Source organism: Petromyzon marinus, chromosome 1 (assembly GCF_048934315.1).
Source record: "Petromyzon marinus isolate PM22_M1 ecotype Great Lakes invasive population chromosome 1, UKy_Petmar_22M1.pri1.0, whole genome shotgun sequence".
Lineage (NCBI taxonomy): Eukaryota > Metazoa > Chordata > Hyperoartia > Petromyzontiformes > Petromyzontidae > Petromyzon > Petromyzon marinus.
The window spans coordinates 33,796,772-33,823,308 of record NC_133667.1 but is presented as its reverse complement, the minus strand read 5'-3'; the positions used below and the strand labels follow the sequence as shown (position 1 = coordinate 33,823,308).

The 26,537-nt window shown below is 44.7% G+C and overlaps 1 protein-coding gene across 1 annotated transcript; it reads right to left on the bottom strand.

Moving 5' to 3' along the window:
- Window positions 1-8,888: 8,888 nt before the first annotated feature.
- On the bottom strand, window positions 8,889-25,704 carry LOC116940358 (prolactin receptor-like). Its single transcript, XM_032950136.2, has 12 exons — window positions 25,621-25,704; window positions 25,134-25,239; window positions 23,162-23,425; window positions 22,851-22,968; window positions 21,005-21,171; window positions 19,886-20,049; window positions 16,238-16,403; window positions 15,299-15,565; window positions 13,790-13,922; window positions 12,491-12,657; window positions 11,045-11,202; window positions 8,889-10,241 (listed from the first exon to the last, which is right to left on the bottom strand). Exons 2-12 carry the CDS (start codon window positions 25,195-25,197, stop codon window positions 10,071-10,073), a joined length of 1,839 nt encoding a protein of 612 aa, XP_032806027.2. The 5' UTR covers window positions 25,198-25,239; window positions 25,621-25,704; the 3' UTR covers window positions 8,889-10,070.
- Between the last annotated feature and the right edge of the window lie 833 nt (window positions 25,705-26,537).

Below are 26,537 nucleotides of genomic sequence, written 5' to 3'. Positions count from 1 at the left end.
AAGCCGGTGGCGGGGTATATCATCGTTGTGATGTCTCCTTCGTATTTGTGTGGATCGGGGGGCGTTGTTGCGTCGTTTGACTGATAAATGTTGCGCGCTCTGTTCTGGATGACCACGGTCGCAAACGACCTTGCTGATATCGGCGCTATTCACGAACGATCGCAGTCGACCTGTCGGTAGCAATTCAATTGCAGCACATTCATCAAAGAGACTGTTTAAAGAGTGGTGTAAAAAAAAATGGTATTTAAGTGTTTGCATCACATTCTCTGTATGTGTGTGTGTGTGGGGAGCGGTAGTGTAGTAGCGGTTAGCGCGCTGCGCTACGAACCCGACGACCCGAGTTCGATTCCCGCTCACGGCCAACACCTGTGACGATTATCTGAACCGGTCCTGGGCCTCCTCTAGGTCGACTCAGCCACCAGGGAGACAAAGGCGTGCCCCACCCACCCCCTCGTGTGCCGTGCAGGCCATCATAGGCGCTCGATAACATAATTTGCCCCAACAGTCTGTGAAGGCTGTACTGGGAGACGTTTTTCTTTGTGTATGGAAGTATTTCCACGCATTGTAAAAGCGAAGGCGCAGCCCTGCAAGTGCTTGTTCACGCCACTCGAGGGAGCGCTTACACAACCCATCTAGAGGGTGAAGTACATATATACCATCAAGGGATACGAGTATACGTTTACTGTTACTTTATATTACGCACCATTATTTACCGCATGTGTATCAGACACTTTATATTCATGGGCTGTCGGGTGCGTAAACATTGCAGCAAAAAGCGACGATTGTTGTACGGTGCATCGCATACTCCAACGTCGATGCAACCTCGCTTGACCAGCATGGTGAAGTATGCTCCACAACACCTCCATGAATGGCACGGCATAGTGACGCCTTCATCCAGCAGTGCATTGACAAAGGGTCGTTGTGACTATGACTTTCTGAACACGTGGCGTTAGTTATTGTATTAACATGGAATTATGTAAATCTTGATTTGAAGCTTTCGTGACTGCAGGAATCCATACTCTTTGGTTCTTTCGATAAGGTCACGTAGATAGAGAATTAATAGATCACGACGTTTCGATCACAACACAAGCCACCGTCATCAGGTGACACAAACACAGCAGGAGAACTGTTGACGTAGGAGAAAGTGCTGCTGCAACAAGAGTTTATATAGGATTTTGGTGCGCCCAACCTCAGGGTAAGTGGGCGGAGCTAGAGAAGGAATTTGTACGTAAATGTCATTGTGAAAGATTGTCATGTCAATGTGAGAGAGCCGGGCAACAGGAACAAAAACCTCCTAAGAGCAAGAGATACACATGGAGAGAGAGACACACAAAGAGACACAAACCGAGAGAGAGAGACACACAGAGGGACAACCCCCAAACAGAGAGGGACATCCGCATAGAGAGAGAGACACACACAAAGACACACACAGAGAAACAACCACACAGAGAGAGACAAATACACATAAAGAGAACAAGACCATAGAGAGAGACACAACAACAACAACAACCGCCATTCGCCACTAAGTGGCGGTGACGTCACCACGACGCTTGTGCCAGGCTATGTGCACCCTGAGGCCACGTGAAGTGTCGAACGCCCGCTGGCAGGAGGTCACGGGGCAGACCCAGGTGCCACGGGTCGACTGACTGAGATGACTGGCTGATGCACCACCTGTGCCCCCTACTGTGCCAACCTGCTGTGCTTTAGCCACCCGGCGCTCCGCTCGCTGTTGTGAGCGTCGCTCCTCCGCCCTCCGTTGTTGTTGGAGGGCGACTGCCTCCAACTGCCCAGTAGCATCCTTCACGAGCCTCCTCCACAGAGGCCGATCTTGACACCGCTGGTACCAGTCATCGGCAAGTCCACTCAGCTCCACGTCCTCCTGTACCACATCACTCCATCTCTTCTCTAGCCCGTGCCGCGCCCGCTTAGCCCCCTCAATCCGGCCAAACAAAAGCTGTTTCGGCATGCGGTGGCTGGGCATGCGGGCTACATGACCCAGCCATCGTAGCCTTGCCTGCCGGAGGAGCTCACCGATGGGACCCTGCCCAGATCTTTCAAGGATTTGTGAGCTCCTCACACAATCCAGTCTGGTTAAACCCAGGATGGATCGTAGGCAGGCCAGCCTAAATGTTTCTAACCGGCGAAGATGTTCCATTAGGGGGGTCCACGTTTCGCAAGCGTAGAGAAGGGAGGGAATGACCGTGGCCGAGAAGACCTGAAGCTTAGTGCGGAGCGACAGACCAGGTAGCTTCCACACAGCGTTACGCAACCGACGAAAAGATATTGCCGCTCGACTGATTCGGAGTGAGACCTCTGCTGTTAAACTGGAGCCAGTCATAAGCACACTGCCCAGAGAGAGACACACACACACAGAGACAGACAGAGAGAGAGACACTTATAGAGAGAGACCCACACAGAGAGAGACACATATGGAGACACACATAGAGACAACACAGAGAGACACACACAGAGAGAGAGACACACACACATAGAGACAACCCCACACAGAGATAGACACCGACACACAGAGAGACACACACAGAGAGACACACACACAGAGAGACACAAAGAGAGAGAGAAACACACATAGAGACACATACAGAGAGATACACAGAGAGAGAGACACACACAGAGAGAGAGACACAAAGAGAGAGACACACACAGAGAGACACAAAGAGAGAGACACATATGGAGACACACATAGAGACAACACAGAGAGACACACACAGAGAGAGACACACACACATAGAGACAACCCCACACAGAGAGAGACACCGACACACAGAGAGACACACAGAGTGAGAGACACACACACAGAGAGACACAAAGAGAGAGAGAGAGAAACACACATAGAGACACATACAGAGAGAGACACAGAGAGAGAGAGACACACACAGAGAGACACACAAACAGAGAGAGACAGCTCTCTCACATGCTAATCTTTTCATTAGCACACCTCCGGTGGCTGGGCCATCTCACATTGACATGCTAATCTCTCACATTTACATTTACGTACAACTTTCTTCTCTAGCTCCGCCCACTTACCACCCTTGGGTTGGGCCCACCAAAATCCTATATAAACTCTTGTTGCAGCAGCTCTTGTTTCACCTGATGACGGTTGCTTGTGTTGCGATCGAAACGTCGTGATCTATTAATTTTCTACCTACGTGACTTTACCGAAAGAACCAAAGAGTATGAATGATATAAAGGTTCAGAACCTACAATTATCAAAGTTTTTTTTTTGCAACAGCACTCCAACCCACTCGAGATATTTTCAATAACTGGCCCGGGTAAATATCATCATTAGGCACGATCAGTCCACTGCTGGATACACCATAATACTATACTGTACTCTCTATGTGCCATTGGGTTAAGATGTAGGCGTTGAAGTGCAGATGTGTAGTTACCAGGTACAAGTCTGATCATGTATACTTCTAAAGGTCGAATAGTAGGAATCTAAATGATACTATATACATTGTGTATGTGTAGAACAATGCTGTTAATTGAGCATAATAATAATAACGATCACATAGCATATTAGCAGAATCTCGAGGTGCTATTCGGCTATGGTTATCTTTATAATGTGTGTAAATATAAAATTGGTGTGGTTTCTTGCCCGCGGTTTTTGATAACAGATACAAAACCAAATGCTGGGTACTGAGACTGAGTCACTGCGCTTTATAATGTGCTGAAGATTGAAAATGAGAATCGAAAAACAATCATTCCACACGATATCATGAGGTACAACAATTTAAACCTGCCCAGTGAGCATGCTATTTCTTGTCGTGTTAATCTAAAGATGTGCCACGTCGCGTGTGTATGTTGAACTTCTTTCGCACCGTACGGGGCCAACCGTGCTAATCGGAGGTTGCGGGGGAAAGACAACAAACTAAACACAAAAAGCAGTTCGAAAGAAATGCGTTTTCAATCTAGACTTAAACAAAACGCCTTTGTGCCCAGCATGGCAATCGTGATGTGAACGTAACCATTGCATTTTACCTTAATCTTAAGGGTCAACAATACATAAGGTCCATCAATAGTGTACCATAGACCCAAAGTGAACTGACATATTTTGTGTTTACAGTATACCCGGTGGAGTATGACTATTCCATACAAAGGACGAAGACTAAATAATGGGTTTTTTTTTGTTCATGAGTAAAACTGTAGCAGTTTTAACAGATGCCATTAGTCACACTACTTTCTTTCACACTGCATTAGATATTGCCCAACTATGAATGCTACTATGTAGCAAGTAGGCGTGTGTCGTCGTTGTTGAAGAAGTAGTGTAGTGTACTCCGAAACATTTGTTGGGGCCTTTTTGTTGGTTAACTTCACACCGTGTAAAACAAAAAAAAACCCCGCACATTTTCAGGAAACCGAACAAACGCCTTGCTGCTGTTTTGGGGTTAAATTTCCCCGTCACCGTGACGGCCAACGAGTGAAATCGTGCTATGAGCGACGAATGTGTGCCACTTGACAGGACTCGGGGGATCTAACCTCAGGCCCAATGCGTGGGGACTTGAAACCTGGCTGCAGGATGAACGCAACGATCCTCCGCGCGGGACCGGTGGCGCGGTGGGCCGGTGGTGTCTGCGGCGTTTACTGATGCCAGAAGCGTACAACAATGCAAAGACGAACGCGTGGCACTTGCGATCGGGCATCGCGTTTGCGTGACACTTTGAGGGGGGTGGGCGGCGGCGGTGGCGGTGAGGGTCTGGATTGTTAAGGGTCCTGCGCCACCGCATTCAAAAAAGTGGCCACTGAGTCTGCGTCTGCTGCCCAGTGGCGGCCGCGTGTTATCTGTCCCCGGCCAACGTCAACGTCCGGGGCCGTGGTTCCCGTCGTGTTTTTTTTTGTGCAGGCGGAGATTGTTCTGATATCCGAGGGGAAAATCTGGGGGGAGGGGGGGGCGGTGTGGAAGTGTTATCAGCGAGGAAAATATGCACGGCGGGAGTATCGATCTTTCTCCGAGCGCCCACCAGTGCGAAAAGTTCAAATTGTCTCTGTCTCCCTAGTATGTTGAACTTCTTTCGGAGCCGTACGTAAGCCAACCGTGCTAATCTGTGTCCACACGCCACGGTGCATGAGCACATGGCCAATTGAGTCGTGGTGGTGGTAAGTTGTGGGTGGGGGTGGAATTCTACTAAACATTTTATCTCAGCTGTGCATCGGGTTCCTGCCATGCAACTTGCTGGGGGTTTTTATTGGCTTCGTACTCAAACAAAGCTTGCAGGTTCAATAGAAGCAATGTTGGACAATTGTCTACGTCTGCAAGCCGGATGGACGTGACAGTACATGCAGCAACGGATTCTTGAATCTATCTGTGTGGGGCCTTTAGGTGTGTGACTCCTCATTACGCGTGGTGGGTTTCTCCCCGGGGCTCCAGTTTCCTCATGCCTCAAACAATTATAAATGGAGTTAGCCAAACGTGTAAATTGCTGTGCCCTTAAACAAAGCTTGAGTTTAAATTAAGTTTTCCGTCGGTTATAAGGTGCCTGCCATTTTCTCTTTTCAGTAATTGTTTATAATGGTAACTTAAATTTATACGTAAATAATCATGTATGTACAGCCCATGTCCGTCCACTGCTGGATGAAGTCTTCCCTACACCGTGTAGGTCTTTGGGGAGTTATTTGACCACAATCTGACGATGATTAGTTGCTGTTTGGAGAAGATTATTTACGATGAACTAACTGTGAACTATTTTGTTTTATTTGACCAGTTATGACCCAGAAGCGACCTGGCCACAAATGATAGCTTAACGAAGTGGGCTTATCACGTGGAAATTTATAGCAGCCAAATGCTCGAAACGCGTGACGTTGAGTATAAAACCGGAGGACCCGGAGAAAAATCCGCACGACCATGAAGAGAACATGCAAACACCACATATACCTCGATAGTACAGGGACGGGTAGCCACCATGCACAGCAGGTGTTATAGGCTGTGAAGAACATTGGGAAGTGCAACGAAATACACTGTTGTACTGTACGTCTATTCCAGTTTCGGGGCATCTCGGGGCGCCACGGTGGCTAGGGGATGTTAACTACCTCGCCTGGTATACAAGGAGGTCGTGGGTTCGATCCCGACCCTGACGCCTGCTGTATAATTGAAGTTTGCATGTTCTCCCCGTGGTCACGTGGAATTTTCTTCGGTTCCTCTGCTTTCTCTCTCCGCAGGTATGATTAGCCATGCGTTTGGAGTATTTGGCTGCTATAGATGTCCACGTGATAAGCCACTTCCGGTGAGCTATATAGCTCCAGCGGACCTTACCTGGTCAAATAAAATAAAAAGTTACCAGTTAGAAGCCACATTATAATTTAAATGACCCTTCATGCCCAAGGTAACTGCTGTAATGGCCCCACAGCCCCCACTGCTAACCTGTCGGGATGTCTGTGGGGCCGTCCATAAATGACGTCACGCACCTGGGAGGGGGAGGGGGTAAGACAATTGTGACGATGTGTGACGAGGGGGGGTGAGAAATGTGACGTCACATCAAAATGCGCAACTTTAAATAAATATAGACAGCACGTTCTACTTAATTAAATAGACTTTTTAATAAATGTTTTTTTCCTACAACATCAGAGTGCAGCGCCACATTAAACACGCACTACAATGACAATAGTTTAAAGCGATTTGAAGCATGTTTTATTTTCAAAATGGAAATATGGTTTTGGGGGTGGGGGGGAGCAGAGCTTTGTGACGTCATACATGAGGGGGGGGGGGGAATCTGACTTTTTGTGACGCCGTGTGACGAGAGGGAGGGAGGGTTCAAAAATCGTCCAAAATCGCGTGACGTCATTTATGGACGGCCCCTGTCTGGACGTGTCAGTGTTGTTTATGGTTGGTATGCTTTTGGCAGTGTTACTGTACTTGTTGGGGTTGGTGGTGTTTCCGCGTGGGCAAGTGGCGTGCCAGTGGTGGTTCAGTTGTGGTTGCCATAGCACCGGGTGCAATGGGGATGGGCAGTGTACCCAGAGACATTTGAGAATCATTCCAACAAATTCCAATGTCTGGGGTGGGCGGAGAATATGTATTTAGAACTTAGCCAACCCTGATAGAATCGGAGGTGCAGGGCAAGGAACAACAAACTAAACAAAAAAAAGCGGTTCTAAAGAAAAAGCTTGCAATTTCATAATAGAGGTTGTTTTGGGTTGGATCGCGTAAATATATAGATGTGTACGTTAAAACCCGCCACCACCCGACACAGCCAACTAGTGAGGGTTGTCACGTAAACAGAACGTGGCCAATTCGTCACTGGCACAGCACTAGTGTATAGTGTAGTGTAAAGTGTAGTGTATAGTGTAGTGTATAGTGTAGTGTATAGTGTAGTGTATAGTGTAACATATAGTAGTGTGTAGTGTATAGTGTAGTGTATAGTGTAGTATAAAGTGTAGTGTATAGTGTAGTGTATAGTGTAACGTATAGTAGTGTGTAGTGTATAGTGTAGTGTATAGTAGTGTAGTGTATAGTGTAGTGTATAGTGTAGTATAAAGTGTAGTGTATTGTGTAGTGTATAGTGTAACGTATAGTAGTGTGTAGTGTATAGTGTAGTGTAGAGTGTATAGTAGTGTAGTGTATAGTGTAGTGTATAGTGTAGTATAAAGTGTAGTGTATAGTGTAGTGTATAGTGTAGTGTGTAGTGTATAGTGTAGTGTATAGTAGTGTATAGTGTAGTGTATAGTAGTGGTGTATAGTAGTGGAGTGTATAGTAGTGGAGTGTATAGTGAAGTGTATAATAGTGTATAGTGTAGTGTATAATAGTGTAGTGTATCCTAGTGTAGTGTACAGTAGTGTATAGTAGTGTATAGTAGTCTAGTGTATATGTATTGCATAGTAGTGTGGTGTGTAGTGTATAGTAGTAGTGTATAGTAGTGTAGTTTATATTGTAGTGTATAATGTAGTGTTTAATGTAGTGTATAGTGTTTAATAGTGTAGTTTGCAGTGTATAGTGTAGTATACTAGTACAGCACACCGGTGTGTTGGAGAAGCCAAGCCACAACATTTACAATCTGAGTACGACGTTTCGCCAGTAATTACAACTAGCTTCATCAGGCGACAGCCACATTCGTGAAGTCCACCGGTTTCGTTGCTTATATAAAGGCGTAGATGCGAGGCCCTTTGATCTTGTCCTTCCTGTCCATTGTGTGTATTAAGCTTTTAGCAATACAATACTCTCTTGCAATACCTTTGGAGGGGCCTCACTTCGTCATTAATGAACACTGCGGTGTTATTTTAGGTGCGATTTACTTTGAGGAATGCTGCTTACAAACCCACGTTGTCCAGCAGATGGATGCCTTAGACAATTTATCATCACGGAGTTTGCTGGAATTGTGGCGATTCAGGAGTCCGCCATACCCCCAACTCTACCAACGTGCTGGATTAACAAGTACGTCACTACACTACACAGCACTCAACGTTATATTTCAAAGAACTGTTTGTCCTCATTCAACTAATCGATAATTACATTGCTAATTTCCGTTACCTTTTACCAAGAATATGGAAGTACAAACTTCAATGTTTTCTATCAGGGGACCTCCCTTGCCAGTACCAAAATATGAGAAGAGGTTTTTTTACCCTTTTCTGAATCCATGTGTAACCTTTTTCAAGGAATGATTCCTGAAACTTTTGCAAGGAATGCAAAATATGTCAGTTTAGTGTTTTAACATCTTACCACATGTTTTATTGCCAGAAAGGGTAACACCTATTCTTATATCGATGTTTTAGTCCCAGTATTTGAGTGTATGTCATTGACGTTTTCATTGAAAACAGAGAGTGGGTTCAATATTTTGACGTTGTACTATCGATGGCCATCCCTAATCTTAGCACATCATCGCAATGGAAATTCCGTAGACGTTTATGAACGTGATATAAATGACTTGTGCACGCAATGTAAAGATTTGACCATTTTTATTTAAAAAGTACAAGACTTTCGGTGTTGTGATTAAAATCTTATACGATATTGTATCATGAAAATACAGTACTGCATTTTTAATACATATAATATTGTGTAGGTTTTGTAAATGAGACATTAATACTGTATGCGGTAGAAAAATATAAATTTAAAATAGTAATGCATTTGTAACTAAATCACTAATAAAGTGGAATCACAATACAGTAACTAGTAAACATGTTATAATATAACATACTTTGGATTAAACAAAAATATTCAATGCTGTTTGATAACGCTTTTACATAAATGCCCATGAACTACATTTTAATGCATTTGTTAATGAGGTACAGTAAACATACAGTAGCATTGCAATGAAAAGTAAATAACACAGAAAGCTTTGCCTCACATATATTGAAGCGTCATAATGCAAAGTGATATGTCAGGACTGTCTATCAATCATTCCACCCTCCCTCATTCACCTTTTTACCATATGCACTCGGATTGGCGATTTTGAGGCATAAAATAAAGCTGAAACATGTCATGGGAAGAATATCTCACGATACGTACCAGGAGAGTTGAGAGCCACATGCAAAGGCATCGTATTGTTACACAACTGACGGAACCTCAGGCTTTTAATGGAGCAGAAAGGCTCGCGGATTGCACAGGGTAGGTACCTTCAAAAAGGACGATCTTGGGCAAACCAAGGCAGGTGGCAACCCTCGTAAGTCTTGCAAACGGTAATCAATGTATTGGAAAGATGCCCCCACCCTATCACGAAGGTCCTCATGAAACAATGTAATCATGTGCTGTTGCCAACAGCATGAGGTTTTATCACACATGTAGACCCAATAAATATATTATTGGATGGGAACTATAGACGCAAACGTCCCTTAACAACCCACACATGCGAATGCACCTGCAGTCGTGCGGATTGACGAATTCAAAATCAAATTGTATAGTATTATAAATCTCCCGTCTCTGTCCAAGCTGTAGGGTTACATGCCTGTGCACGCGGTTCAAAGCGTAAGCGGCAATATGCATTTGGCACCGCGGCGCTCATCAATTTTAATGCGCACGGATCACCATCAGGGTGGTGGGTGGGTGGGTGGGGCAGTTAAGTGACATGAAAGGCGCGCGCCCCGTTGTTAGCCAGCCTTGAACAGTCCGCACGGACGGCACGCATCAGTGTGCCCCGTCTATCGCTCGCGCGGGCAGACTCCAGCGGCTCCACGTCCCGGTGCCCAGCGCCTCGTGCGCCGAGACGCGCACCTCCAGCGCCCGCGCAGCGCCGGCCCGTGACGGCGGCGGCGGCTTCAGGACGAAGGAGGTCACGCCCTCGCCATCCACGAGCACCTGCAGCCGTCAGGGCCACGCGAGGCATGGCAGTTCACAATTTATAGCGGCTCTGTGCGCAGAATAAGTCTCCTTCGTGGGTTGACGAGTTCAAAAGAAGTCCAATTTTGCAAGCAAGTCTGCGACGTTTTGCAAGTGCGCCCGCGAATTTTTTTTTTTGACATTTGTTGCAGTTGCATTTTGATGCGAAAGGCCCATTGCAATTGTTCCTTCACTTGGAATTTTGGCGACCTGTGCCGTGTCATAAATGACAGAATTAAAATTTAAAAGGAGTAAGTAGCTCTGGTTGTCATGTCTCAGATGTTGTAAATGGGCTGCTGTAATGAAACCCCTAAATAAATGGGACTCCTGTCTCATGAATGGTTTCCTTTCACCCTGTGATTAAACGTTTGCACAGAGCAAGGGTGGAGAACAGTTTCCTCGCCGAAGCCCAAATAATAATTTCAATACTTTTTGGCGAACCACGCATCAACACACGTGTTAGCCATTAATAATGCTAAAAAAATGTCTAGGGTTTTTTTTACAGTGTGATTGAAACAGTATTGGCAAGTTTAATAAATGCATCTCTAGAACCTGATTAGTTCATCCAAGATGCTTTCAGCACCAGATGAATATCATTTGCAGGCCGCGTTAAAGCGGTAGGCTTCACATTGGCGTCGTGCTGTATGAGCCTCCTCCACAAGTCCACATCGTACACTGTTACGCTGTGTGATAACCACGCGTGTTGAGAACGTGTTTGGTAGCTTGCTTGCGCCCTCTGGGTGTAAGCACTGGGGACAGCACACGGGATGTCGGGGTGGCACCTTTCTCCAGCCCTGCGCGCCCAGAGTGCGGTAGTGAAGTCGGTAGGTGAGCGGGAAGGCAGGGTGGAGGTTCCATGTGGTGGGTTGTTCCCAGCTCACCAACACGCTCTCCACGTCCCTCCATCTCGCCTGCACGTTGATAGGTGGGTCTGGCTGAACTGAGGCCGGAAAAAAGAATTGTCACTCAAGATAGGAGGAAAATAGTTGTGCTGCCCAGTGTAAGAGGGCAGCTGATCAGGTATTCTTTTTTTTATTGGGGTTAGTGCCTTAATGTGGTGAAGACAATTGAGAGCCTTTAGGATCAGAGGAGCTGTACTGGCTAAGGGGAACCCACACCGGTCGAATGTTCAGCGAGATGCGAGACCAAATGTGTTCCCTGTTATCAACCTGCACAGGCCATCGTGGTGAAATATGGTCAAGCAACAGCCCTCATTACTGTCATTATGTACGCCGTGCATGAGCTCGTTTCTCAGTTAAGGTAAAATGTAGCGTACAGTAATAAGGGAAAGGTGCAGCCCTGCAATTACTTGCTGGCTGGCAGAAGGGCCTCCACTAGAGGGACCTTTTCGACTCTTCCACGAAAGCCAAACGTGTACGAAGAGGTGAGCATAATCCACACTTTACCCCACCACGCGAACCCTGTACCCTTTATACTGCTAAGGTGGACAGGCAAGGAAGGACTTTTTAGAAACTTTCCCCGTTGTTTCAACTACTTGGCTTGGAGGCTGAATCGAACCACTGTCTATGGATTGCAAAATAAAGTGCACTACAACCATTGAGCCACAAATAAGATGACATAAAAACGGACAAACACAGGGTTGTACATTTGTCCTAAATGGGGTACATTCTTGTATGTTGCAGCAATCCGGTAACCATTTTTGGTGACCAATTTTGAGTGTGGTTTACACAAATTAACTTATAACCACATCTGCTATGTGGCAACGGTTGTGGCAAAGATGGTGGTAATGCTGGTGGGAAATAAATAGAATAATTATGTTCGTGCTTTTGAATTGGATATTTTTAAGTGGATTTCATACTTTTTCAAAAAAATCCGTATTAATTTGAGTTCGATGTGATGGTGCCTTGCATGGCAGATTTGATTCAGAAAGGGGCTACAGATTTTGTATATATTATATATGTTTAAAAATGTACTTGACTTGGCTAGACAAACTGTAGATTCATTGTCCCCATTTGCTTTGGTGGTACACAGCACGTTGCTTTAGCGCGGAGGTCTGCAAACCAACATCACAAGAAGAGACATTTTCTTTTTCAAATCCGGTAAAACTTGTCTCAGTGTATCAAGAGCCGCAATGCAATGTGAGTACGAGACGGTGGGTCCTTAATAAGCAAAGTCACAAAGCCGCAGGTTGCTGGCCCCCTGCTTTAGCGTGAGCCAACCCACGTTTTGTCCTCTTGGCTTTTTTTTGTTCACTTGTGCATACCCACCGATATCTTCGAACAGGAACGCGTGGTGGACCTCGACACTGCCGAACGGGTTGGTGGCTGTGACCGTCAGCTCGTGTGGCTGTTCCGAGAAGAGGGTCACATCTCGGCCCTGGCAGGCATTGTCTGCCACGGGCACGCACGGCAGCGAGCTCTCGTTCAGTGGATTCCTGCAGAGGATGAAACACATTACAAATTAATTATCGACGGATTGCGTTTTATTTGAATTCGCCGAGGGCCGGTTGGTATTTACTTACTTTTGCGATGAAAACCATATAAACAGCCACGGCATATCCTCCCCCAGCCCCCCCCTACCCACCGACAGCGTGGAGTTGGGGGGGCAAAGAATATTTTCTGCACCACAGCCATGGACAGCTCTGGGTGACGTTAAGCTCTGCTGCTGTGGTGACATTTTAAAATGTGGGACTTTTTTTGGGGCTGCAATGTGCTGATGCTCAAGGACCTACTTCAGGAAAATTTCAATGATGTGTGACGAGAACTCTTTAAAGTTCACTTCGTTGAAATGTTTTGCTTTTGCCGATGAGTAATTACCGAGAAAAATTACTCGGCAGCTGCAGGACTCAAGCAGATTTTTTGTCTGCATGACAACTGTAGGATGATCCAAGGCCGTAGCCATGGAGTCAATATTAGGGGGAACCAAATCTTCCAGGGGGTCTGGGGTCCCCCCCCCCAGAAAAAAAAATCTAAATTTGAAAACGAATTTCCTGCCATTCCTGCCTAAAATATTATTTTTTTTACATAGGATGGATTTTATTTTTTAACAATACTGTCTAATAGTGTATTGTATTCCATTGCTCCGTTTTTTTTCTTTTTTTACCTTTTCCTGTTTCATTGTATGTAATGGCAGAGATTAGGGATTAATAAAGTACAACCATAACCACAATCAAATAAACATAAATCTATTTTATAGCAATATATTGGGGGGGGGGACATTTTGAGCATATTTGAATATTGGGAGGGACACATCCCCCCCAATATTCAAATATATATTATAATTACGGCCTTGGGGCGATCCCTTGACCAGTCAACCTTCCCAAATTACACGTGGATCAAAAAACCTCGAGTGTCTTGGTAAATAAACATCTACTGGCACGTAGAAAAGTTGCCTGGATGCGATAAAGCAAACTACGATACAATTGGGAAATGTACAATTTAAATATTTTTAACAAAAAATAAACATTGCATCTAAACGCGACTGCATTTCAAGACAGGGTAAAGACATTTGGCCGAATGTTTGAAGGCGTTAATTTTTTTTTACTGCGAACAAATGCGGCTACTGGCCTGTAAGAGGCGCTGTAGGAAGTGTTGAGGACGTTGTCGTTGTTGTTGCCGTGTTCGCTCGGTTGCCACTCGCACTCGAAGCTTTCCGGATAGTCAAAGGAGCGGCACGTGACGGTCGGCTTCGAAGGAGGATCTGAATGCAGAGGAACACACACACACACAACCCTATAGATATTGTACAATCTTACTTTTGAAAAAAAAACACGACATATAATGTTGTTGTAACCGGCTCGCCATATTCCTCTCGTCGTGTGATCGTAACGAGGGGACAGGGCGACGAATTCTTCGGTTCTTTCGGTAAAGTCACGTAGATAGAAAAATAAGTATACGAAATAAAGTTAATAAAAAATAACGCGAATAAAAACAAACCACGACGTTTCGGTCGCAACGACCGCTATCGGCGTGACTTCGCCGAAAGAACCAAAGAATATGAATTCCTGCAGTCACCAAAGTTTTAAGGGAAAATAATAGACGAGATCGGAGGCGATGAGTGGATTACTCTTCGTTGTCCTCTGCCCTCCTCTTGAGGATCCAGTGGCTCCACCACCGAGGTACACCAGAGGTGTTGTGGAACTTCAACTCGTTATTTCCAAGTTTAACGTACAGTCGAGACGCTCGTTCGTGTTTCTCTCTTAACGTCCTGTATTCTCACGACTATAGTTTTTACATAAGGTGGCAGTGATCACTACTGCAGAGACGTCATGGGCTCCCAATGGATGCGTTCAATCTAATCTTTCATTCTTACCGCACAACCAGTACGGAGTAGGTGGGGGACAATGCTCTTATTAACATTGACCACGTTTGGGGCTCCTCTAACACGTTGCAGTTTAAACACTTAACCACTAGGTGGAGTGGATGACATCATCGTCGTCAACCATGATGATTTCACTGCTGAAATTTGGCCTCCCCATGCTGTCGTGATCATTTGACACAATCTGATGACGTTGCCACCAGTAGATTTTTTTTGGAGTCGCACGATTAAAAATGCAGTACAATACGCATTGCTGTATTGCTGCTTAGTTTCAAAAAGTAGCAATTTTCTTAAGTTTTTAGCCAATTGCAACATTTGCTGGTCACAGGCGCGGCATGAGATGGTCACACATTCTGAGCTGGCGGGTTGTTTGCCATAGCAGTGCTACTTTTAAGTGAAAATGCTAGACTTAAGAGCTGCCGTTGTAAGAAAAATGTCTTTCCTGGAGGCAGATTTAACTGCACATTTGACATTTGCTTCTATTTAATACGACGCATCATAAGACCTCGCAGGCAATGCGCCTCTGGAGATAGAGATACACAAAGTGTCTCACGTCAGTCAACATCTCCGTTCTGCAGATATACAATGCAAAGCCCTGTTGTCAGTCCACCGCTGGATGAAGGACTTCCCAAACTCAACGTCAAGTCAGTCGTGCGGGGTCGTTTGCCCACACCCCGCCCACGCTGTTCGGTTCCGCGGGCATGTAAAGACACAAAAAAATTTAAATGACCCACAAACGTAGATCATCTGGTGCTTACATCCCACGACCAGCCGAGTGCATCGCTTGTGCCGCCATCTGGCGTTGCCGCCGCTTCTGGCCTGGCACGAGTAGATGCCGCTGCTGCCCAGCGTCACATTGAGCAGCGTGATGTGCCCACTTCTCTTGCCCTGTCGCCATGGGCTGGGACCACCGCGGCTCAGCGGGGCCCCATTGAAGGACCACTTGGGCTGGATGCCAGCGGTGCCCTTGCATGGGATGCGCGCCCTGGAGCCCACGGCCGCGTACAACACGCGGTGGCGTTCACCTTGACACACGCAGGCCGGACACAAAGAGTCGATCGAACGTCATCATCGACAACGTGCGTGCACGTGGCTGTGCATACGACCCGTGATGTAAATCCACTGCTGGATGAGCGGCCTGTGCACATCCTTTTAAAGTATATTTTTTCGTGTTTAGTTTGTTGTCCTTCCTCCCGCACCTTCCAGTTAGCACGGTTGGCTGCATATGGTGTGAGTTAAGTTCAACATACATACGTACATGCATCTTGTGACAGATATTGGACTATAATTGACCACGCTGGTTCAGTACGTGTTGGCAAAGGTAAGGCGAGTACAGAACAACTATAGATTGACCAGATCAAGGCTGGGGATGATGAAAACGTACGCATCCCAGGTTTTCCTTGCAAGAGAGACCTTTGTTCTAGATTGGAAGTTTTCGTGACTGCAAGGATCCATACTCTTTGGTTCTTTCGGTAAAGTCACGTAGGTGAAAAAGAAAAAAAAATATGTTTTATTTATTTTAATTTTTTTTCACCTACGTGACTTTGTATCAATTGTCCCTCATATATATACCAGTGAATTTCAACGGTCTTCCACTTCGTTTAAGTCCAGCAAAATGAATGGATTTCACTCTATTGGTGTCGCGTCAAGAGAGAATAATTCTATCTACACCCATCGTGGGGTTTGTGCCAACTTACAGCCAGGGCGACGAGATCCGGCCACGCGGACGAACGCAGACTCGCTCCACTCGCTCCAGTGGCCGTGGTCCAGCAGGTCTTTGAGCGACACCTGCACCTCGTAGCGTGTGCGTGGACGTAGGCCGCGCAGCTCCTGCTCCTCTACGCTTTCCCCGGGGAACAGGGTCTGAAAAGTAAATTTCACACGTGAGCCTGCATCCGTGCAGCTGCTGCTCTTCTACGCTTTCTCCGGGGAACAGGGTCTCAAAAGTAAATTCCATACCTGAGCCGTTCAGTACAAAAGTGATTGGTCGGCAATGCTGCGTTGGCAGCGGTGCACAATTAACATTTGGGTTTTTGGTAGAAGTGGCTCTGCCAATGTTTCCATAAATTAGGCGTTTGTTGAGAGTAGGCGAATTAAGTGGATGATTACAATTAAATATCTGGTTTCCAGAAATAGAAATAGGTTTTACCCTTTTAACTGGCACAAAAACTGACACCTTTATTCAAGGCATCATGTTTGCAATAACCACAACACAAGCAGTCAAAATGCAAACAAAAGAGACAACTGATAATAATATTCAGTTAAAAGGGTAAAACCTATTTCTATATCTTGTTACTGGCAAAGGAGGTCTCATAATGTAAATATCTGGTTTCTATCGCGCAATTTGCACACACAACGCTTGTTAAGTTACAGATAAAGCCTGTTGTAAAAAATAGGTGCGTTTTAAGACAAAAGTGCAACAGACTCAGATTCCTTAATGGATAAAAGGGAATTCCACAATTGCGGAGCCTGGTGGCAAAAAGCACAACTTCCCATCGAACAAAGTCTGGTCTTTGGAATAATGATTAAACCAGAATCAGCAGATCTAAGTTTTCGCTGTAGAATGTACAACTTAAGCAGATTGGCGAGATATTTAGGAGCCAACTCATTCACGGCCTTGAACGTGAAAATAGGAATCTTAAAGTAGATCCTGTACTTTACAGGGAAGTCAGTGCAGGGAGGAAAGAATGTGAGTAATATGGTCACAGGATTTAGATCTGGTTAAAATCCGGGCAGCTGATATTTCAAAATATTGGAGTCTATTTAAAACACCTTTAGACACGCCAGCAAGCAAGGCATTGTAGTAATCCAACCTTGATACGAAGGCATGCATCGGCCTCTCAGCAATCGCGAATGACAGCATGTGGTCGAAGTCTAGCTATGTTGCGCAAGTGGAAAGACGAGATTTTGGTAATATTACGTACGTGGGCCTCGTGTCAAACTTGGCTCTCGTATGACACTCATTCTGCAGGCGTGCGCGAGTCGATGGCACAATCAGAAATGGATTGTAAACTCTCCCACTAAAGATCATGACATTTCTATTTTGCCCTACAATGCGACATGTGGCCCTACTGCCTTGGCGAATTTCAAACATCATATGCTGAATTTCTTACACGTAGAACAATTTGGATACACGTATTCGATGATATCAAATGTAAATGGTAAATTAGACAAGGAAAAATAAATATGAACCATCGAACAAATATGGTCAGGCTTCTAATTTATGATCACCCCACGTCGCTTTTTCGTGTGCATTCGCGTTTTGTTTGTTGAGACTTTGCTGTTTAATGCACTGTATTGTTATTGGTATGGTATAGTACAGTAGACGATACATCTCCATGTTCTTTTTATAAACAATGTTGGTTTAGGAAGCCATACCACCGCCTGCATTGTTGCCTTCAATTGAAATGCTATCCTTCCTCGTTCCCACCCCTTCCCCATTTCCTCATATTCCCGCTGTGTCTCCGCTTCCTCCATCACCTGCCGCTATCCCCGTCGCGTACCGCTGCACCACTGCAGCGGCCTACAGTGTAAGCAGGCGGTGCAATTGCACTGCGGCCCACGGGACACGAGTGGCCCAGGGCCCCAGGGGCCCAGGCTACATTTGGACTGGGGGCTCATTGTATTCCTTGCGCCAGGGCCTGTGCCAAAAACACGCGATACTACAGCGCTCCGTGGTGGACACATACACTGTATTTAGCCCTTACATTTTCAACACCAAGCGGCAGCCTTTTGACTGAAATGTTGACATGTTTTTTTGTTGTTGTTGTTGTTGTTGTTGTCTCGGTTGTCAGTGATTCTTTGTTCCAGCTTTAATTAAAAAAAAAATTCCACGTGATTTATCACGAGTGGGCTAGGAGACTCTAAGAATGTGTCGATGGTATTTGAAGGCTGGGGTTTTTCATGTGAGCCCCGAGAAAAACCTGACATTTCATGTGTAATTCCAAATTGTCACCATTATCATGGGCCATGGTCTAGCCACTGTTGAATGAAGGCCTTCCCAAGCCATCACCTTGGTCACATGATGCAACAATCCATCTAGCGCCTTCGCACGAGCCTATCTCATCACTCCATCCCCTTGATAGATTGCCCGCACAGGCCGAGTCCATCCTTTCGCTACCACTCCATTGTTAACATCGACCAGCGGCTATCATCCCTCCGAGCGATGACGTGTCCCGCTCAAGTCCCACTTTGAGTAAGAGTCAAGACGTTCCCTTTAACTTGCGTTTGTTCCCTGATCCACGTGTTCCTCTTTCTCTCTCTCTCAGTTTAATTCGAAGCACACACACACACATTAGCGATGCTCCTCTGTACACCTTTCAAGGGTAAGTTCCACTTTCGTCGTCAGCGTCAGTGTGGAGAGACCACAGTTTTGTCACACGCGTGGCCTTCGCGTGTCATGCGTGACGAAGATACGCAGCAGATAAACAGTGACACATCTTGAAACACAAGCAGATGCCTGTGGCGCAGTGGTTATTGCGTGCATGTGCAGGGATGAGGGCCTTTTTTGTACCGGTTAAAATAACAACCGCACTTAGTCATGCGTTCTGTTAAAGTTACGGGGGAAGCTTTGTTCTATCGTACATGAGAGTCTAAACACGTCTCCAGCGACGTGTTTAATCACAATTATTTAAACCATTTACAGCCCTTTGTTAATACGCTATTCGACAGAGATCTCCTCCACAGCGTCTGCCATGAAGGTTTATTTTTCCATACTTCACCACACTGGTCTGTACGGTTTGGTGAGGGGGGGGGGGCGTTAAGTAGGATCTGTGTTTTACATCGGACAGATAGCCACAGGATTGTCATGTATTAGTATTCCTTCTCTCTAGGTGCATGCAGGTGCACCGATCATGTAGGCTGAGCACTCATCAGGTACGTGTAGCGTGTAGTGACTTTCATTTGTGTTTGAACGGATTAGATTTATAAACATGGGTAGGCGGTTTGGAAACCCCTGGGTTAGTTTATGTCGTAAAGCATTGCGCATGCAGCGGTATACGCACATGAGATGCAATCATAGCTTCGGTCTCGCAAGAGCATGAGTAAAGCACCGCTTATCGAGCGTTGTATACGTGCCCGCGCAAACACGTATCTGTGTACATTTGACCACGTAAACATGCTGCACGCTGACTCATTTTCTTGACCGCGCACCTCGCTGAAATTCCTTCAGCGCAGCTTGGGAACGTGAATAACGCGACGGCGTTTCCCGGGCAGTTTGACTCCGACGAGCACGGAAGTGCTCTCGGTGCCAAGTGCGCAAGCAACGCTCGCGACCGTCGCTGGAGTTGCGACCGCAGAAGTTTGTTTCGTTCAGTTTTGGCGCCGCGCCGCGCCGCCGAGCGTACCGTTATCCAGGTGTCCCCGCTATCGGCGAGACGAAAGCGCAGCCGGTGCTGCAGGGGGAAGAGGAAGGGATCGAACCAGGACGCGGGCAGCAGCCACGAGACGGTCGCTGCCGCGCTCTCCACGGCTGCTCTCGCTGACACGTTCACCGGCGCATCGGGCTGGACTTGGGGGTCAGAGGGCAAAGACGCGTGCGCGTGGTCAGTAACATGTAAACGCAACTGAACAGTTTTAAAATATATAGTTGTTATCCGGTAAGCCCCGCTGAGCTATGTAGCTCTTTTTCAGAAGCGACCTGGCCACAAATGATATCTCAATGAAGTGGCTTATCGTGGGGAAATGTATAGCAGCCAAGGACCCTAAGCACATGCTGTTTCTACATGTGGAGGGGGAAAACCGGTGGACCCGGAGAAAAATTCACGTGACCACGGGAAGGACACGCAAACTCCAAATATATAGGCGTCTGGGTTTGGAAATCGAACACACGACCTCGTGTATACCAGGCGAGGCAGTTAACAACTCGCCACCACAGCACTACATTGCAATTGAACTTTCTTGCTGGTAACAGTTGGACCGTTGGCCAGGTATATAAATGGTTTCATCCTGTGGAAGGCTTTTTGTCGCCCCGCTTGATTACATTGAATAGGTTTGCGAAAGTTACGTAGGGCATGTTTATGAGTTTTAGACGTGTGTCGTGGATGCTTTGAAATCGATCGAGTTTGAATGTCATCTGGTTAGAGACGACCGCAAGCGTGGAGTGCTTCCCGTTTCGTCACATTTGAATTAGCCGCAAAATATTTTGCCGTAACATTTGGCGCACAGCATTTGCAAATTATTTGTACACTAATCCCGTTGATTGTATACTGCAAAGCGATAGACTTGAGTGACTCCACACAAGCAACCTGCCATGTCTGTGTCATTCTTTTAATTAAATCCGTAAATTATGGGGGAAACCCACCATGACAGAAAATAAATCATTACATTAGCTCGTAGGAGCACAGAGCGTTGGTTCGCGGCAGTGCCGCACAATACTTTGACTCGGCGGCGGCAATTGAACTGCATGTCCGGTATGGGCAACGGGCAACTCGGTGGCGAGCGACGTGCCAAACTGCGAGACTTACTGATGTTCTCCAGAACGAAGTGCGTACGTCCTTCGGCGGAGCCCAACGGATTCGTAACACGGACCGTTACGACGTGAGCCATGGACGAATACATCATCAGGTCGCTTCCAATGCAGGAGCGATCTCCCGTGGGCTCGCAAGGCAGGAAGGTTTGACTCATCGGATGTCTGAGAAGCAAAGCAAAGAATAACAAATAGTGCGAGCGTTAAAAACAAATCCTGGAATGCGTGAGTTGAAAGGGGATATAACCTTAATCATATAAACATGAAATTCTTGGAACGTTTGTGAGCATGAGCACACTGATAAAGCTTAACGTTGACCTCGGTGATGTTTAAAATAGTTTTTGTTGTGCTGTGAAACATCTCGAAGCGAGACTGATTCTGGGGAGAGCCTCTCTGGTTATGGGAGACGTCCGGCTTACTGCATTTAATGAATTCATGAGAAAATGACAAATTGTTATTTACACGTAATGAACAACATATAAGTAACACGATAATCACTGAATGTTCACATTTTTCGAATGTAATAGCTTTATTAAAACATGCTACTGTCCAGTTTAATAAGAGTCACTTGCCATTGCTATGGAGCAGAGGTGGAAAGCTGAAATTCAACCGGGTATGAATGGTAGTGAAATATTTTCATGCTTGAAGAACTCATTTTATGTATTTGTAAAGTAAATATATAATGAATGTAAAAAAATGCTAATACTGTGATAAAGCACTGATAGCACTTGGATGACCAGGTTCAGCGATTTGCGAACAACAGATGAGTTTACAACTTTTCCATCTGTAGCACACAAATGCATATCAGTTGTCGTTATTGCAATGGTCATGGACAGCGTCTTACATTCCCCAGTGTTAAGCCATCGGAAATTACTTCACGCAGATCATTTAGCACGTGAACAATGTTCCTGAGCGCAGGCTATCAAAATTGTTTAACTGCAAGAGAGAGAGTGGGATTGCATGAAAATCGGTGGTACAAAATGACTTTTCATGTACATTATAAGCCTCTTAAAAAAAAACTCCCAATAATATAAAATGTCAAAATGAAGTAAAAATTTTTTTTTTAAATCATATTCCATATTCTTGGTTCTTTCGGTAAAGTCATTTTTTATTTACGTGACTTTACCGAAAGAACAAAGAATATGAATTCCTGCAGTCACGAAAATTTTAAGTCAAAATCATATTTCATAATAAGTAATGTTTAATGAAGTTCATCCACTACATTATTTATGTATAGACACTCATGAACGGAAATAGCCAAACATCCCCAATATAGGACTACAGAGCTTGGGAAATTGTTGCCATCGGACCTGGCCACCTTCCCACGCACCGGGGATATTTCCCTCTCCGGAGTGAGTGAAGACTGTGCATACAAACACTGAATTATTACGAATTATTCACAGTTTTGAAGAGGCAAACATAGAATTACAACACCGTAGGCATCAATTATTACGAATGTGGTGTGGTTTCACATTTTCATTTTGACAACGTAAGCACGGCCACTTCATGGAAGTGGCTGTGCCTAAAATGGGTTTTATCGTAATTTATACGGGTTCAAGTTTTTTCACGTATTTTTTTTTTAATCCGTGAATGAATGAGGCTTTTGTACCGACTCCTGTGGAGGATTCACCCGCGACTGTTCATTGTGGCACCATCTCACTGTGATTAAGCCCGTGGGCGATCACTTTTGGCATTATCTCGCTGGTGGAAACCCCCTTTATGGGGAATATGTAATCTTATCACCCAAGTTTCCATGAAGCGCGTCCTTGATTTTCCCCCGAACAAGGCAGCTGTGTAATTGTTCTATTCTCAGCAGCTGCCACTCGATACCGCTGCGAACTTGCCTGTAGGTAGCCGAGATGTTTGTTCGGAGCAACGTGTCTCTTCCAGGTTCCCATATGCAATGGAAGCTCTCGGGGTAGTTGTATGAGCGGCATGTTATGTTTGGCTTCTCCGGGTGGTCTGCATCGAAATAATATACAACGGCAAAGGTTAACATTTGCTTTCAATAACACGTTCAAACAGTTTAAAAATATATATAATATCTAAAGCAGCTGTGCACAGAAATACCACGCAATGTTAAACATTAACCGCGATATTTGTTTTTTTTGGAGCAGCGTAAATGTTGAACACACGTACTGGTTGTTCAACTCACATCCGACTTTCAGAAGAATACGATCCACCTCTTTCCCAGAAGCGTGCGAGTGGCAGCTGTAGGTTCCTGCACTGGCCGGGCTGGTGCTGCCGAAGGTTAGATGGGCTCCGTCTGCCTTGGCATTTCCACCGGGGCTCAGGACATCTCCGTTCCACCGCCATGCAATGTCATTGCCTTGGAGGTGTCCCTCAGCAGGGCCGCAGGTCAGGGTGATCGGCGAGCCAACAGCGCCGTACACCGTTCTCACTGCCGGTTTGGGGGAGTCTGTGGAAAGAACGCGTAGCACACGCAGCATGTGAGTTCTCAAAACTGTGAATGGAAACAGGGCCACACTCTCGCCCTTGCGGTGGCTACAGAGGACCACAGTCCACTGGGCGCTTGCAAGGATACAGTAATTTCATTTAGTCACGACTTTTCAATGAGAGCTTACCGCTGCAGTCTGACGCCTCGCTGGATTTGTTTTACATGATTAAACATGTAAATACCATTACGAGGTAAGAGTTGATGTAATTTTTTCATACGATATGTTTTGTGACGATGTCGTGAAACTTAAAAAGATAGATTATTGCGTAAATTGTTAATCCAGTAGTCTCGCACTGTTACGGTTATCTGTGGTTAAGATGCCTCTATAATGATTGCTGTGGTTCCTTAGAGTTGGTGTTGAGCACGCAAAAACACAAGTTAATCTTTGTATTACAAAAAACCATAGTCGGAAGCAATTGGTGTACAGATGGGAAATATGTTATCCTAAATTCGCAAAAATTGTGGTGTGCGGTTTTCTCTTTAGAAGTCTTGAGAAATTGTATTCAAAACACATGCCGGGCATTTATATTTATAACATGCGCGTAAAACGTACGAGTACAAATGTGTACAGCAAAATAAATGTAAAAAAATGTTTTTCCTTTGTCTTCAAATACCAACTTTTTACCATTTCGAAAAGCTGACAAAGATGATGTTTTGCGAAACTTCAGCACAGAGAAGAGAAAATAAAATAGATACGCGATGGGATGATGCCATAGCTGTTTCCGTGAAGACTGACACGATGCAGTTTGAAAGCTTTAAACTAACACCAATATAGCATATCAATGAAATGGAAAACATACCTGCGTATCAAATGATCAACTATACTATAAAGATGAAATTATGGTTTTGTGTGAATGTATTTGTTCGTTTTACAAAAATATATTTTAAAAAAACGATGTATCCCCTTCCACTGCGCGTGACTAGGGTTGGAGGCATAAACTTTGAGTTAACGATTAATAATTTCGCAAGTATTGTCTTTGATTGTTCGTTTACTGCATTTATAGTTTTTTTTTAGTTGATTACACATTTGTTAACATTTGGTTAGATTTGGGAGGGGGGCGGGGGGTCTCGCAAAGGGTAATTTAATTTAGTGGAAACTCACGACGTCATCTGAACCCTCAAAAAAATCAAGGCCTTTATAAAAAAATATATATATTTTAAAATGATCAACACTTTATGAAGTAATGGCTCCGCTGAGATTGCACAATGAATGCAAGAAAAAGTAAATCAGAGGGACTTAAACAGGGAGACATGCTCTCGCAAACACCATTCACAGCGACTTCAGAATAAATATATTTTCTAAACGATGAGAATAAAAGCGTAAACGTAAATAGAAAAAGGATTTACAATCTGATATTTGCTGACAACGCAGTCATTATAAACAATGAAAATGCACTAGTTATTATATAACTTTGCAAAGTGGGGTTTAAAGTTGAGCTAAAGTAAAAGTGGGCCAAACAAAAGTTGCATACATCAAGTTCACTCAAACAAATGGACATATCCATTGCAGGGACACAACTGGAATGCACATCGGAGTATGCGCACAAAAATGCACAGTTAGTAGACCTGCCTTTTAAAGCATTGCATCATAAAACAAATAATAGCTTAAATGTGCTTTAGTATGTCCCTCAGTAGTTGGCAAACGTTGTGCAATGGGTTTGACCCTTACTTGGTAGGCTGCTCTCCACCACAGCTCCAAGGAGGAGGGTGACGTGAACCAGGAGTTTCTCCATCTGAAAGGCGCTGGGGAATGCGCACGGCCTTGCAGCCTTTCGCTTTGCGATGACATAAAACAATGACACATTTCCCGCATCTCCGATTAGCAACGGGTTGGTTACGTACGGTGCGAAATAAGTTAAATATACATACATTAGAAACACACACTCGCTCTTATATGCCATAGCTGGTTAGACAACAAAGAACACGTTGCTTCATTGATAATTAACTCGTCCGTTTTTATATAACCGTCTGGTAGAAACATTGAGCATCTAGCTAAAACGTTAAATATGTGAGTGTTTTTTTGTATACATTTATTATGTCTACATATATTAATAAAAAAGCCTTGTTAAAAATAATGGGAATATGGCACGCAATAATAATATTATTCATCTCTACCGACATCATCACTTGAGAGCCACGTGGCATTTGGTTTTTACCTTTCGCCTGCCACAGACAAATGGTGCGAGCCTACCGGTTACCACCGGTCCTGACTAAAAATAAGTGGATACTCTTCGTATTTATATGCGTTTATTTTATTATATTAAATAAAATAAAGAAGTTGTTAATCACGAATCAATTTATTTAAACTCGACATTTCCAAGAAATTCATTGCGGGGGGGGGGCATATGGGGTGCGTGGGTTGTGGGATGTGGAGGGAGGGGCTGTGTGTGTGGGGGGGCTGTGTAGATGGTTCAATGCATTTACAAAAGGTAGTGTAGCGGCAGCAAGCACATTGTTGTATTTGGCAGCTCGAAAAGTGTGTATTTTTTGGGGGAAATTTCCAGTGTGTTCACTTGATGGCTAGGTAAGATGTTACCACGTTATTGCCCCGCGATCATTGCAGAGCTCTTGAAAATTCTCATAAAAAAAATTTACATAAAAAATTGTCATGAAAAATTGTCATTGCAGAGCTCTTGAAAATTCTCAGAACCGTTCATCGTGCCGTATCACATCAGCATGTTTTGCGTATACAGTACATATAAAACAACAAAGACATTGTGGAATAGTACAACAATCGCAGCCTATGTTACTGGAGTATTGTTATGCGGTGATCACCAACTGTGTTGGATTAGAACTTTTAAAAAACTTATTTTTGTTTGTTGATATATATGTAGAGAAAAATATATAGCACGTTACGTGAATTACATAATTAATTTTACATTCTCTTCCTCGACTTGAAGTCATCTATTTTTGAGAACAATCATTGGAGAAAACATAACTTTTGTACCTTTGTGTTGCCAAAACAACAACTTGCATCTCCATGGAATATTTTTTTTAAATCAGAGCTTGGTTTTGCAGTTGTGTTTTACAGTTGCGTCCACGATATGCTCAGGGTGAAATGGTTTCAAAGAAT

Coding starts and splice junctions, on each gene's coding strand:
- LOC116940358 (XM_032950136.2), bottom strand. CDS start 25,197: ATGGAGAAACTCCTGGTTCACGTCACCCTCCTCCTTGGAGCTGTGGTG. Junction 20,050..21,004: donor CTTCGTTCTGGAGAACATCA/GTAAGTCTCGCA, acceptor CTGACCCCCAAG/TCCAGCCCGATGCGCCGGTG. Junction 15,566..16,237: donor CGGATCTCGTCGCCCTGGCT/GTAAGTTGGCAC, acceptor GCGTGTGTCAAG/GTGAACGCCACCGCGTGTTG.